Genomic DNA, 14,676 nt, shown 5'->3' with positions numbered 1-14,676 from the left:
GGTCCGGGTCCCGCCCTGGCCCCGTCCGCGCGGGCGGCCGGGAAGATGCGGCGCGGAGGAGCCCGTCCTCGGCCCCGGCCGTGTTGTCGCTGACACGGTGAGGAGCGGGCGAGCGAGCGAGCGGGCGGCGGGCGGGGACTGGGACCGCCTCAGGCCCGGAGCCCGGGGGGAGGGGAGCCTGGCCGGGGAGCCGCCGCGGGGGCCGCCCCGCCCCGCACCGGCGCCGAGGCGCGCGCTGCCCCGCATCCCCGCCGCGGCGCGGGTCGCCGCGGGGACCGCCCCGGGCCCCCGCTCGCGGGCGCGGGGCATCCCCGGCGGCCGGGCTTGCCGGGGCGGCGGCGGGGGATCCCCGGCAGCGGCGGGGGCCGCGGCGGTGGGCGTGCGCGGGAGCTCCGGCAGGGCCCGCGCCCGAAGTGGAGCGGGGGACCCCGGCAGGGCCCTTGCGTGAAGCGGGGCGGGGGATCCCTGACAGCCGGGCCCGCGCCGGGAGGGGGCGGGGGATCCCTGACAGCCGGGCCCGCGCCGGGGAGGGAGGCGGGGTATCCCCGGCAGCGGGGCCCGGGGCGGCGCGGGGGGTCCCGGTGACAGGAGCGGTGCCCGCACGGAGGCCGTGTGCCGGCGGGACGCCCGAAGCCGGGCCTGTGCCCTGCGGGGGTGGAGAGAGCCTGACAGCCGCGCTCATGCGTTGTGTCGGGCCCCGCGGGAGCGGGGGGGCGGGATATCACCTGACAGCTGGCCCGCTGCCGCGCTGGAGGGGCAGGGGGGGCGCGGGTCACCCCTGGCAGCGGCCTCGGGGGAGCCCCTCGTCGGCCCGGTGCCCGGGTCGGGTTTCAGGAAGTTTCCTGGTGATCAGGTCTGTGCGCGAGTCTCCGCATCCCCGGAACTTTAATTTTTCTGTAGGGCAGAGGTGGTGGGAAGAGTGTGGTCCTTCCCTTAGGTGGAAGGCGGGGGGGCAGGGGCAGCTGGGGCTGCTGAGCTGGTGGAGGCGGGGGTCTCTCTGGCAGGTTTTTTTTTTTTGCTTGTTGGGATATTGGCTAGTTTAGGTCAGTGGTTTGTAGACTTTCCTGCTTGCAATCCTCCTCCCCAAAATCATACTTGTGAAATTTTACTTTTATTGGATTTTTAATCCCATTTTAGTTTTCTGATGGGTAATTTGGGATTTGATGGTTGAGCCTAATGTATCTTAGCCTTGCCCATCTCTCAGAGCAGAAGCCAAAATGCGTTGCTGTCCTTTTCTTTCTATTAGATAGCCTCCTGACTTTCTAACTTCTGTTTTTCACCCTTGGTTTGTGGTTCCTTCACCCTGTTAATTACCTAGCAGAGAACTAGAAACTACTTGGAATGTGGGTTTCCATCAGATGGCCTCAGGACACACATTCACTCTCCTGGTAGTTGTGTGTTGTCAGGAGCCAGTAAGGGAAGCTTGAGATAGTGAGTTCTTACACTGGCTTTCCAGTCTTGTTAGGAGAGTTTTGGGGAGCAGGGGCTGCGGGATGGATGCGTGGTAAAAATCTGTGACTTTACATTCATACCTTTAAATACACTTAGTTTTCATTTTCAAGAGCAGTGTACCTTTTTTGCATCTTTCGTTGTTTATTTTGATTGTCTTCCTTGCATTAGTGTAGATCGCACCTGCAAAGGCAATGTTTTCCAAGAACATGGGAGTTTGTAGGTTTTTTTGGGTGAATCCTGAAAGACTTGTGTTTCTCATGGCGATCCTTGAGGACCTTGAGACCATCCCTGGTGCTTCTGCCTCTGCGTGAATGGGGAAGTTCTAGCAGCTGGTTGAACATATGGGTAGAGATGGGCTCTAACATCATCATCTGTCTGCCTGCTTGAGTTCTTAAGAAGCATTCGTACTCTAAAATGAAAGCTTCAGCAGCTTTTCTGAAATGTATATGAGTATAAGACAGATTTTTTTTTTTTTTTTATTTTGAGGGGGTCTAAGTACATCTTGGTTTTAAAGACAAAATTATTGCAACTTCTTTTTGGACTTTAGTTACATTTGATTGCTACAGGCAGTCAACAGTCATCTAAAAGGCACTTAATGTTTGAGTGATAATGAATAGTAAAATAATTTGAGTCATAATTTACAAGTCGTTTGTTTTCAGAAGTTTAAACTGTCCTTGAGGATACAAAAACCAGTTTAAACACTTGGTGCAAGAGACAGGCTTATTGGTATAAATTATAATGCTGTTGTCACAAGAGAAAAATGGAAATAGCACATATAGCTACTTTATCACAGTTATTTTAAAATAGGTATAGTTGTCAAGTGGATTGTTGATTTTTTTTTAAAAATTTCAATTTATGCTGCCATTGGCAAGAGGTCGACTTTTGTGGACACATTTCTTCCACGCCAGTGAGGTCATGTGTTTCATTTCACAGCTTCCAAAAAGAAAAAAAAAATCTGATATGCAGATCTAATGTGATTATTCCGTGAAAGCAAAATCTGTGTTTGTTCCTAATTTTCTGTATCATGGCATTACCTGTTGTGCAGCACGGCTCACGTATGTATGGCCATCCTAGCACTGAGGTATTTTTGGCATAACCAAAAGCATTGTCTGCACATTATGTCAGGAGTTAAAGGTGAAATATTGGTTTACTATGTCCCTTACATTATCTTTTTACTAGGTGGGTATAAATAACAGAGTTTTTTTGTTCAGAAAAAGCCACTGAAAGCCATTAGACATAGAGACATACCTCTCAGGAAATTCCTGAATCACAAACTTAGAGGCTGGGAGAGTATTTTAGTGGAATTACCACAGCATACGTTGGGTTTTTTTAATACGTTTCCCTCGACAATCAATATTGGCTAATGTTGGGACTAACAGCATAAGGCTAAATGAACCTTTGGTCTGATCAAATACGGGTTTTGTTATGCAGTGTTTAGCAATTTCATATTAATTTGCATATGAATAGTGACACAACAAAATTATCAGGCAAGTCAAAATTCAATCTCGTGTTTCCAAACTTTTCAGTTAAGGTACCGTATCAGAAGAAGTAAGGTTAAGATATCAGAAGAAACATTGTATCTGCTTACAAAGTTTTCTTCCCACTGGAGCATACTCACAAAGTGTCATCATGTCTGCCCTCTGCGCTTCTTCCTACAAAATAAGTGTCCTGCTACCATTTGCTCTCCCAATACATGGCCCGTACTGTCTTTGCCATGAACAATTCTGTAGAATATTCTTCTTGACAAGACAGGTGCTTTGTTATTTTATGGCTGTCAAAACCACATCTAACAGATTCTATTTGTAAAATACTGTATTTGCCTCCTCATATAACACAAACAGTAACTTTATTTCTGACAAGTGTCTCCATCTCTAAACATTAAAAAATACTCACATAGGTAATCCAAGATCCTTGAACTTCTATTTCAGTGACCTCCAGTGGTCCATGTTGCTGCTTAGGATGTGGAGAAATAGAGTGGGGGTTTTATGACATGTTTTATTCTCTTTTTGAGAAAGAACTTCTGAGTGTAGTAGCTGTCTTCCACAGCATAAGAAAGAAGACAAGGAATATGAGAAGGGATTGTGGGAGGCTGTAGAGTTACTAATAATATTCTGGGATTTCAGACACTCAGCTGAATTTTTTTAATGTCTCCTGGAGCTGAAGCAATGGAAAGAACCAAAAGAAAAATACCTTGCAAATATAAAATCACAATATGTTTTCGTCAACAAAAGCAGTAGCAGAAACGAGTATTACTTTGTAAATTGGACAGAAGTAAAGAAAACTCATTTAATATTGCTAAGGGAAACATATCCAGGAGCTGACAGTAGAAGTCAATCCTTTTTTTTCCCAGAAAAGCAGGGGATCAGAAGAACAGACATCATAGAATCATAGAATCATAGAATCATACAGGTTGGAAAAGACCTCTAAGATCATCGTGTCCAACCGTCAACCCAACACCACCATGCCCACTACACCATGTCCCTAAGGGCCTCATCTACACGTCTTTTAAATACCTCCAGGGATGGTGACTCCACCACTTCCCTGGGCAGCCTGTTCCAAGGCCTGACCACTCTTTCAGTAAAGAAATTTTTCCTAATGTTCAATCTAAACCTCCCTTGGCGCAACTTGAGGCCATTTCCTCTTGTCCTATCGCTAGTTACTTGGGAGAAGAGACCAACACCCACCTCGCTACACCCTCCTTTCAGGTAGTTGTAGAGTGCGATGAGGTCTCCCCTCAGCCTCCTCTTCTCCAGGCTAAACAACCCCAGTTCCCTCAGCCGCTCCTCATAAGACTTGTGCTCCAGGCCCTTCACCAGCTTCGTTGCCCTCCTCTGGACGCGCTCCAGCACCTCCATGTCCTTCTTGTAGTGAGGGGCCCAAAACTGAACACAGTATTCGAGGTGCGGCCTCACCAGTGCCGAGTACAGGGGCACGATCACCTCCCTACTCCTGCTGGCCACACTATTTCTGATACAGGCCAGGATGCCGTTGGCCTTCTTGGCCACCTGAGCACACTGCCGGCTCATGTTCAGCCGGCTGTCAACCAGTACCCCCAGGTCCTTTTCCTCTGGGCAGCTTTCCAGCCACTCTTCCCCAAGCCTGTAGCGTTGCCTGGGGTTGTTGTGGCCGAAGTGCAGGACCCGGCACTTGGCCTTGTTGAATCTCATACAGTTGGCCTCGGCCCATCGATCCAGCCTGTCCAGGTCCCTCTGCAGAGCCTTCCTACCCTCCAGCAGATCAACACTCCCGCCCAACTTGGTGTCGTCTGCAAACTTACTGAGGGAGCACTCGATCCCCTCGTCCAGATCATTGATGAAGATATTGAACAGGACCGGCCCCAAAACGGAGCCCTGGGGAACACCGCTCGTGACCGGCCGCCAACTGGATTTAACTCCGTTCACCACAACTCTCTGGGCTCGGCCGTCCAGCCAGTTTTTTACCCAGCGAAGAGTGTACCTGTCTAGGCCGTGAGCCGCCAGCTTCTCTAGGAGAATGCTGTGGGAGACAGTGTCAAAGGCCTTACTGAAGTCCAAGTAGACCACATCCACTGCCTTTCCCTCATCCACTAGGCGGGTCACCTGGTCATAGAAGGAGATCAGGTTGGTCAAGCAGGACCTGCCTTCCATGAACCCATGCTGGCTGGGACTGATCCCCTGGTTGTCCCGGACATGGCTCGTGAGCACCCTCAAAACCAACCGCTCCATGATCTTCCCCGGCACCGAGGTCAGGCTGACCGGCCTGTAGTTCCCCGGATCCTCCTTCCGGCCCTTCTTGTAGATGGGAGTCACATTGGCGAGCCTCCAGTCGTCCGGGACTTCCCCAGTTAACCAGGACTGCTGGTAAATGATGGAGAGCGGCTCGGCAAGCTCCTCCACCAGCTCCCTTAGAACCCTCGGGTGGATCCCATCCGGCCCCATAGACTTGTGAACATCCAGGTGGCATAGCAGGTCATGAACTTCATCCTCTTGAATTATGGGGGGTTTATCCTGCTTGTCGTCCCTGTCTTCCAGCTCAGGGGGCTGAGTACCCTGAGGATAACCATTCTGACTACTAAAGACTGAGGCAAAGAAGGCGTTGAGTACCTCAGCCTTTTCCTCGTCCTTGGTGGCAACGTTCCCCCCCGCATCCAATAGAGGATGGAGATTCTCCTTGGCTCTCCTTTTGTCATTAACATACTTATAAAAGCATTTTTTGTTGTCTCTCACGACAGTGGCCAGGTTGAGTTCTAGCCGGGCTTTTGCCTTTCTAATTTCCTCTCTGCACGACCTAACACGATCCCTGTACTCTTCCTGAGTTGCCTGACCCTTCCTCCACAAGTGATAAACTCTCCTTTTTTCCCTGAGTCCCAGCCAGAGCTCCCCGTTCAGCCAGGCCGGTCGCCTTCCCCGCCCGTTCTTCTTGCGGCACATGGGGACAGCCCGCTCCTGCGCCTTTAAGACTTCCTTCTTGAAGAACGTCCAGCCTTCCTGGACCCCTTTGCCCTTCAGGACCGTCTCCCAAGGGATCCTCTCGACCAGTGTCCTGAGCAGGCCAAAGTCCGCCCGCCGGAAGTCCATGGTAGCGGTTTTGCTGGCCCCCCTCTTTACTTCACCAAGTATCGAAAATTCTACCATTTCATGGTCGCTAAGCCCAAGCCGGCCTCCGACCACCACATCTCCCACCAGCCCTTCTCTGTTCGTGAACAGCAGGTCAAGCGAGGCATCTCCCCTGGTGGGCTCGCTTACCAGCTGCGTCAGGAAGTTATCCTCCACACACTCCAGGAACCTCCTCGACTGTTTCCTCTCTGCCGTGTGGTATTTCCAGCAGACATCCGGAAAGTTGAAGTCCCCCACGAGAACAAGGGCTAGCGACTGGGAGACTTCTGCCAGCCTCTGGTAGAATATTTCGTCTGCCTCCTCTTCCTGGCCAGGTGGTCTATAACAGACCCCCAGCAGGATATCTGCCTTGTTGGCCTTCCCCCTCATCCTTACCCACAAGCACTCGACCTCGTCATCACTATCATTGAGCTCTAGACAGTCGAAGCATTCCCTAACATACAGGGCTACTCCACCGCCTCTCCTTCCTCGCCTGTTCCTTCTGAAAAGCTTATAGCCGCCCATTGCAGCACTCCAATCGTGCGACTCATCCCACCACGTTTCCGTGATGGCGACTAAGTCATAGCTACCCCGCTGCACAATGGCTTCCAGCTCCTCCTGTTTGCCGCCCATGCTGCGTGCATTGGTATAGATGCACTTGAGCTGGGCTGCCGATTTCTCCCCCGACAATGGCGTGCGGACCCTAGGCTCTTCTCTAGAGAGCCTGGTTTTATCCCCGTCCCCCTTCGAATCTAGTTTAAAGCCCTCTCGATGAGCCCGGCCAACTCACACGCGAGAATCCTTTTCCCCCTGCGAGACAGCTGAACTCCGTCCGTCGCCAGCAGGCCCGGTGCCATGTAAACCTCCCCGTGGTCAAAGAAGCCAAAATTCTGTCGATGGCACCAGCCCCTGAGCCACGTGTTGATCCGATGAGTTTTCCTGTTCCTTTCGGTGTTCCGCCCCGCCACTAAAGGGATCGAGGAAAAAACTACCTGTGCTCCCGATCCTCCCACCAGTCGCCCCAGCGCCCTGAAGTCCCTTTTGATCCCTTCGGGACTTCTTAGCGGATGATGGGCAAAAAGGGCTTTGGATGTGTCAACGGGGGAATAAGAATGAATAATAGGTATTAAAACTGTATGTGGCATTAGAAAAATAATTAATGAACACCATTTAGTTCTAGGTAACACATGTCAAAACGGATGTTAAAATGCTTCCTAGTTAATCTTTTTGGGGAAGAACAGTTACAGGAGGGATTTGAGATCTACAGAATCTACTGGATGAGAGACTGGAAGTTTGATGTGTTTTGCTTCTTGGGGAGATGGTAGGACATGTCTTGATCATGATTTGTAAGGCTGTGTAGAGATTTGATACTAAATGGTTCTTAATCTAGCAAAATTTATGTTAGCCTAGGATCCCATGGATGCTAGTTGTTGCAAAATGTGCATTAGGTCTTGGAATAGAGTCCCCAGGGAAATGACAGTTTCTTTCATCAAGAAGTGTCTTTAAATAAAAAATGTTGATGTTGCTTTGGAAAGACCTGCTATGGGTCTGCAAAATGTGAGCAGTGGGATAGGAATTGCTGAGCAGAGTTTTTGGCCTGGTATAGAATGCCATGCTGGTTGATTATAGCAGTACTTTCTAGTCTTAGAGGTTACGAAGCAGTGTGGTTAAATGACAGTGTGCAAGCTTAGAAAATACTTAATTGGGGGCACGAGCAGTCAGGCTCCACTGCTTTAATTTCCCATGAACCTTACTGGGCACACCAGATGAACATAGTGCTTTTCTTGTAAAGGTCCTAGTAGTGGAAACAGGCAAAGATCTCTTTCAGGGATCAGTATCATCGAAGCAGGTACCTTGCAAGTTCATAGTCCATTTTTCTTACCTGAAGAAGCCTACAGTATAATTAAAAACAAGACTTGCAAATTAACAAAACAAATGTGGAAAGCAAAGACACAGATATGTACCTTATATCACATGTGTAAATATAGTTTTAGGTCTTAAAAATACCAAATCATTGGAGTTTTCAGCAAGCTTTTGTAGCTGCCTTTGAACTATGGCTGTCGTCATTTGGCTGCTCATTTGTATTGACATCCACAAGGAGATTTTAAGGCAGGACCTGCAAGAAGATTGGTACAGATCCCATAGACTGGTGCGAGCAGGGCATATGAAGTGTGAAGAGTAGCACAGAGAAAGCAATGGTGTTACTTAAGGGAAAAAAAAAACCACCATATAATGGTTTGTCACTGGTGAAACAGAAACCACTATGGAACGGGAGCAAGCGAAGAACCAAGATACAGTTATGCACACCTTGAAGACAATGATAGAAAGATTGAGCTTGATGAGGTAGGGAAGAAAAAGCATTCTTAGGATTCAAAGAGATGAGATCTAATCGGTTCATGGTTATGAAAATGATCAAATTGGCAGACACATTTTCTGTGAATTAGCGTGTAGTAATTAGAGAGTCAGAGAGAAGAAGATTACAGTGATCGAGGCAAAATGATGATTAGGTCCAGGATTAGCATTTTTGTTGTCTGTGTAGAGAGGAATTAATGGATAAATAAAATGACCTGCTATGTGTTTATGAGAGCCATTGATTTTGTGACTTTGTTTCTAGGATAGTTACTGATTTTGTGTTACTACAGAATAAGATTTTAGCACAGCTCTTCTCCTTTAATTCTCAATGTGCACTTTGTCTTGGTCTTGCAGTTTCTAAGGTCAGTGTATGAGTGTAATTACTTACTTAAAGTCTTGCTCTTAAGTAAATATGGAGCCAAATACAGCAGTATAGATGTTTCAATTTAATTTGGTTTCAGATTTTAAGCTTATTAATTAATTTTAATTGTAAGAAAATGACTGAAGTGTTGTAGCTGTTCTGAACCATAGTCACTAGAAAAGGAAACATTTGTGTGAACACAGATTTGAGAGTTGCATGATGGCCTGTAGGATTCTCTCCTTTTCTTTGAACTTGAATAATAAAAATTCATGCATTAGCTTAGAACTATTTTACTGCTGGCCAGTCTTCCTTTGTGTATCAGTACGTAGGAAAAAGCCCATTTTCGGTGACATGGTGTATCCTAATGGACTTAACATTGGGCCTTGACCTAGGAACTGTCACTGACTTGCTTTCTAGCCCCCTGTGTCACACTGCTGTACCCATTTTTTCTAGTTGTAAAATGGAGATTTTATCTAATTACCTCTGGCCTTCTGAGTAATAATACTCAGATTTTTCGGGATGTTCTTAGTTGAAAAGTCATAGCTGCAGATAGAAATCCATTTTAATAATGTGCGCAGAACATGTGAAAATAAGTTTGTTTTCTCTGAGATCGTAGCCAATGAAGTCTAGCTTTCTAAGGATTTGCATTTTGTGTTCTCAGCCGTATTTCTTCTGTCCCCACCAATCCTGGCATCTGACTTCCAACCTGTGTCCACTGCAGTTGCCTTAGTCCTCTCCCAGTATCACCTTTCACATTCCTTATCCTTCCCCCTTTTTATACAGTGCTTGTGTTTACTAAGCCACCTCAAAATTCCATCTCCTCGCTGCTGTTTTTCTAATTACTGTCTGGACAAGAGGCATATGGCTTTGGGACCTGCCATGTGCTGATGGGCTCGAGTATGCATGTGCTGACCTGCCAGGAGGCCAAATGTCATAGATAATTGCTGAGCTCACTGAAACCTTTTTGGAACCATTGAAACTAATTTTGAAGTTCACTGAAACCGTTGAAATCTTTTCATAGCATTCCTTACAATTTAGCTTTAATAATTGTATAGACAATAAGAACAGAAAATCATGCTGGTTTAATTCCCGTGATGCTCTTTTCAGTACGTTGATATTTTTTTCAGACCTGCTTCTGACATACTTCATTTTCAAAAATGATTAAGATATTTAAATGATTAAGATATTTAAACACTTGCTGCTTAGAATGCCCCTAAAACAAATACGTCCACCTGGATTGTTCTGTTTTGGCTTCTGGAACTTGAGAAAGGAGCTGCTGCTAAGGCTAAGTAGGGTTCGACCTGGAGTAGTTCAGTGTGCTGTACCCATGGGGTAGATGGGCGTATGTTCGATGTGTTGCCATAGCAGTGTCAAAAGGACCTGGTACTTTTTCGGAACGCTACAAGGATTCTGTATGTCCTTGTGGCTGTCACATTTCACCAGGAGTTCCTGTTCATCCTGTGCACAGAGTCCTTTTGAGGTTTGCTGATTTTCAGGTCCCCAGTTCTGCAAACATTACTTGTGTCCTTTCTCATACATCGTACTCTAAGTATCTGACCATACTGAAATGCGTATTTTTAGCTTCTCCTTTGTAACCTGTGGTTTGTCCTCTTTGGTAGTTACCGATATTTGTATTTTCTGCAGATTCTTTCTGTGATGATTTTTGTTTCCAAGGATAAAAATTTAATGGGGTACACCGATTTTGTTTGTCTTTGGCAATGGGGGAACAGCAGCTTACAGCTCTGTGGTGGTCTGTGTGGGAGGCCGTGCTGGCACACTGCGCAAGTAGTCTGCCGGCCAGGGATTTGAAACCCTTGCATTAGCAAGTTGATTCAAATCAACTTTTGCTTTAGTTCTTATGGCAGTTAAGATTAAAAAGCTCCCTCTAATATCTTATGATAAATAGATTAATTATATATACATAACAGTGTCTCTGATGGTAGAAGTGTGGACTTTTCTATTCCCGTGCTCCAGAAAGTACAAATTGGTGTGTGAATGTATTTGGTGGCGTTGTTTGATGTTTTTTTTTTTCTGTTCTCCCATTCTTCTTCCTGCATTGTGGGAAGTCCTCAACTAAAAAGCGGATTTTGTGGCATGTTTGGAAACCGATGCATACTTGGGTTAAGCTCAACTTTCCTAGTGGCTCAGGTGATTAAAATCGGATTGTCTCTGGGTTTTGAATGCTTTATCACAGGTTTCATTAGCTGCATCATTCCTTAGATGCAACTGTTTCAGTGGGTCCAGACGAAGAATGGCGCTATTAGGAGTAGCTGGGCTCTGCTTTTAAATAAGAAAAGTTATTTTGATGATCAATATTAAAAGTCTTAACCATGCCTTGAAGTGTCCTGTGGATGAACTGGAAGTTATATTATGATAGTCACATACTTTTGATTTTCACCTATCGTCTAAAAGTGGTTTTACAGATAAATTGTATTTTTGTAGTAGATTACAGGAAGGGTTGGTGTTTTGAAACATCAGCTCTATAATTGTGCTTCTCTGAGGTATGATTGTCTGCTTTCTAACTGTTTTTAATATTCATTGCATTTCTGCTAGAAAATTGAAGTTTACTTCTTTTTCTTCTTCAGAGTAAAAGATGCTGGCTGCCAGTAGTAGAACAGATCTTCTGTGGAACATATCTCTATAAATCTTCCCTAAAATTACCCGAAGGCATATATTCCGCCTGTGATGGACCCTCGGAATACTGCTATGTTAGGCTTGGGTTCTGATTCTGAAGGGTTTTCTGGGAAAAGCCCCTCTGTAGTAAACATTGGCACATTGGTGGGAAAAGGAGAAGTAGAGCTAGAAAGTTGCGCCAAGGAAGAAGACGACAGTAAGAAGAAGAATCGGGAGGGGAACAGTACCGAGAATGGGAAGAATGAGGCTCTGACTGATGCACAGCAACAGTTTTCAGTGAAAGAAACAAACTTTTCAGAGGGAAACTTGAAACTGAAGATTGGTCTTCAAGCAAAGCGAACGAAAAAGCCTCCCAAGAACCTTGAGAATTATGTGTGCCGGCCTGCTATAAAAACCAGCATCAAGCAACCAAGAAGGGCACCGAAGAGTGGGAAGATGACAGATGAGAAGAACGAGCACTGTCCTTCAAAACAAGTGAGTAGTGTGTTTATGTAGTGTTTTGCAAGTCATAGGAAATTTAAACTGTATTTAAAAGTTTCTGGCATCTCTGCATGATCATGTTCTACTTTTTCCATGTAATCTCTGATATTGAAGATTCTGAAGTTAGAAATGGTTTGATTTGATTTCCATTGACAGGAAAAAATGCTTTTGCTCTTTCACAGCTTGCCAACATTGGTTTTTTAACAGTTGTGAGAGATAATTCCCATAGGAATTGAAGTGAACATCATAGGTAAATTTCTGAAAAGTAGTAGCGTAATTTTTAGTGTCTTGTATAGAAGAAAGTGGGGGGTCTTGTCTCTATTTAAACGGGACTGTGTATTTGCTGTGCTTGTCTCTAGTATTTGGATTTATATTTTTTTCTTACTTGTTAGTACCATTGTTTTTGCTGTGTGTCTTAACTGACACCCTGCGATGAACGTATCAAGCAGTGTCTGAAAGTAAAAAATACTTTTCCAGATATGTTAGAAAACAGCCTGATGATAAACTGTGTATAAATGCAGTGGCTTGAGAGATGTGCCAGGTATTTTCCAAATGTAAGGAGATAGCCCTGCCTTGAGGATGTCTTGTTTTTATGATCTGCGTGATATAACAAGTAAGAGCAGCAATAACAGATAGGGAAAATAGGATAAATGGCAAGAATTATAAATGTAGTTGCATAGATGCTAAATTTTAGAAGTGTTTTGTTACAGCATGCTCTTTTTTCCAATATACATGGAAGTTTTGCTAACTAATAAAATAGTTAGAATATACCCTCCATAACCTGTCTCCTTTTAGTACATCCTAGTGATTTAAAGCTGAAGTTTTTCCCTACGCTCCTGTTTTTCTTGCACTTCTCTGTGTTTCCTTATGAGTGCATATTTATCTCTCCCAGTTTCCTTGCGTGTTCCTTATGTAGCCTTGTTCAACTTTGCAACGCCGGGCGACTCAGCAAGAGAATACGAGTCCCTGGAAGTTAGAATCCTTCCTTCGTATGGGTTGTCTGTTCATGGGGCTCCTGTTTCAAAGGTTCCCAAGGCTGAAGGTTTTTCATTTCTTTAGCCCGTGTCCTATTCATAAATCCATCCTGGCATATCTCGTAAGGTAGAGCCTACCCAAAGGAAGGAAAATTCCTTTATCTTGTACTGAGACAATGTCTCTCTGACATACCCAAACCTTTTTCTTTCCCCTGGCATACCCAGGCTTAAGTTTTCCTTGAGGAAGAGGATCTTCAAAGAGAAGTGATAAATTATGCCCTGAAGGAACAAGCGTGCTGTATGTTACGGGTAATGACTAAAATTACTTTTTCCAGACACTACCATGCAACTGCATTGGGTTTTTTTTCTCCATTATAAACAGAAAGGCGTTTTCTGTCAGCCTATCAAACAAGAAATTCTCAAGTGGTACATTATGTAACTTGAAACTTTGGCTATGGACTTTATTTTACATTCTTCTATTTCAGAACAAGCTTATTATTTCTAATGATTTCTCTAACTTCATCTTGAAAAAATTTGGAAGAGTAGATAATGATTTGTCATTATACTGATGACTTACTCTTCCCCCCCCCCCGTTTTAAACAAGACTATATTGCGATGAGTTGAGTATTGGACGAATCTGGAATATGCAGTCATTGATCTCTCTTGATGTCCGAATTGAGGTGGTACTTGCAACTGAAAATCTCTTACTAGCAAAGAGAGCCATTAAGTATGGAAACTTTCCCATTGCATCAAGAGATCATGCTCTGGGAATTTCTACCAGGGAGAATAATTAATATTTAAACTTAGATGGTGCAGCATGGATTCTTCATCCTTGACATCATTGTTTATATACTAGGTTTTTCTTCAAGAGATCCGTCATATTTCAAACGGAAATTAGAAAGTTGGGAAACAAATATTACTGATATTATTAAATATTATGGATATTATATATGATACCATTGATACCATATCACTTTTTAATTCCAGCTACTCTAAGTGGAGTTACTCCTTGTCTGGTGAACAACCTAAACACGTAATGTAGAGAAGCACAGATCTGTTGCATTAAATTTGCATTCCCTAAAATAGTTTCAAATCCCTGACTAATGCTAATTCTCTCTAGATACTCTGCTCTCTCTCTCAAATTGTGCTGAAATGGTTTTCAAGTTGTTTAACTCTGTATGTTCCCTGCTGCCGTTCTGGCGCTTTGGATTGTTAGAAATGACGGTTTACAGCATCCTACTGATTTCTAGCAAGTGTGATTAAAAAGCGTCTTTCTAGAAACAAATGGTAAACATGGTTTAAAACCATTGCATGTTCTGAATTTGATACCCGAGGGATTCTTTTTCCTTACTGCAGTGAAATAAAGCAAGTTTTACCACTGCAAATTACACTTCAGAAAATGAAAGTGATCCCTTAATCTTTCCTTTCAATGGAGAGGAGGGGGAAAAAAGCGAATATATTACCAATTTGGAGCAAGGTGTGGCAATACTTTGAGCTGTGAAACTGAACTCTCTGTACTTTTAAAGGAGGAATAAAGAATTTGAATGGAAGTTTAGCACTTGCAGTATACTCAGTTAACCATTAAGACACAAAGAGAAGTAGTGGGTATCTTCTCCTGGTATATCAGTGTAAAAATTAAAACAAAAGGAAAATATTGTGTGCTTCATCTGTGATAGCTATGCTTCTTTCTCAAGCTCAGTGCTGAAAGGACTCTTAAAACTTGGGCAGTGTTTTCAGTTATGTTAGCAGAGGGTTTATCTCCATTCTGAAAGATGAGTGGGTTAAGTGAAGTGGGTAAATTGTATATTTACAATTTGTCCTCCAGAAATGTGTAGACAAAAAAGCTAGT

The 14,676-nt window shown here is 44.7% G+C and overlaps 1 protein-coding gene across 6 annotated transcripts in view; it reads left to right on the top strand.

Annotated features, from left to right (window-relative positions):
• The first annotated feature begins 5 nt into the window (after positions 1 to 5).
• Positions 6 to 14,676, top strand: part of ASH1L (ASH1 like histone lysine methyltransferase) — a 67,640-nt gene continuing 52,969 nt past the window's right edge. For all 6 annotated transcript variants that reach the window (XR_012677601.1, XR_012677602.1, XM_075175986.1 and 3 more), the window contains exons 1-2: positions 6 to 97; positions 11,325 to 11,847. Coding sequence is in view for 4 of the 6 variants with exons in the window: in XM_075175986.1 (XP_075032087.1) it covers positions 11,425 to 11,847 (423 nt within the window). In the remaining 2 variants the exon portion in view is untranslated. The remainder of the gene's footprint in view (positions 98 to 11,324; positions 11,848 to 14,676) is intronic.

This window comes from Calonectris borealis, chromosome 29, assembly GCF_964195595.1.
Source record: "Calonectris borealis chromosome 29, bCalBor7.hap1.2, whole genome shotgun sequence".
NCBI lineage: Eukaryota > Metazoa > Chordata > Aves > Procellariiformes > Procellariidae > Calonectris > Calonectris borealis.
This window is presented reverse-complemented; position numbering and strand designations above follow the sequence as displayed.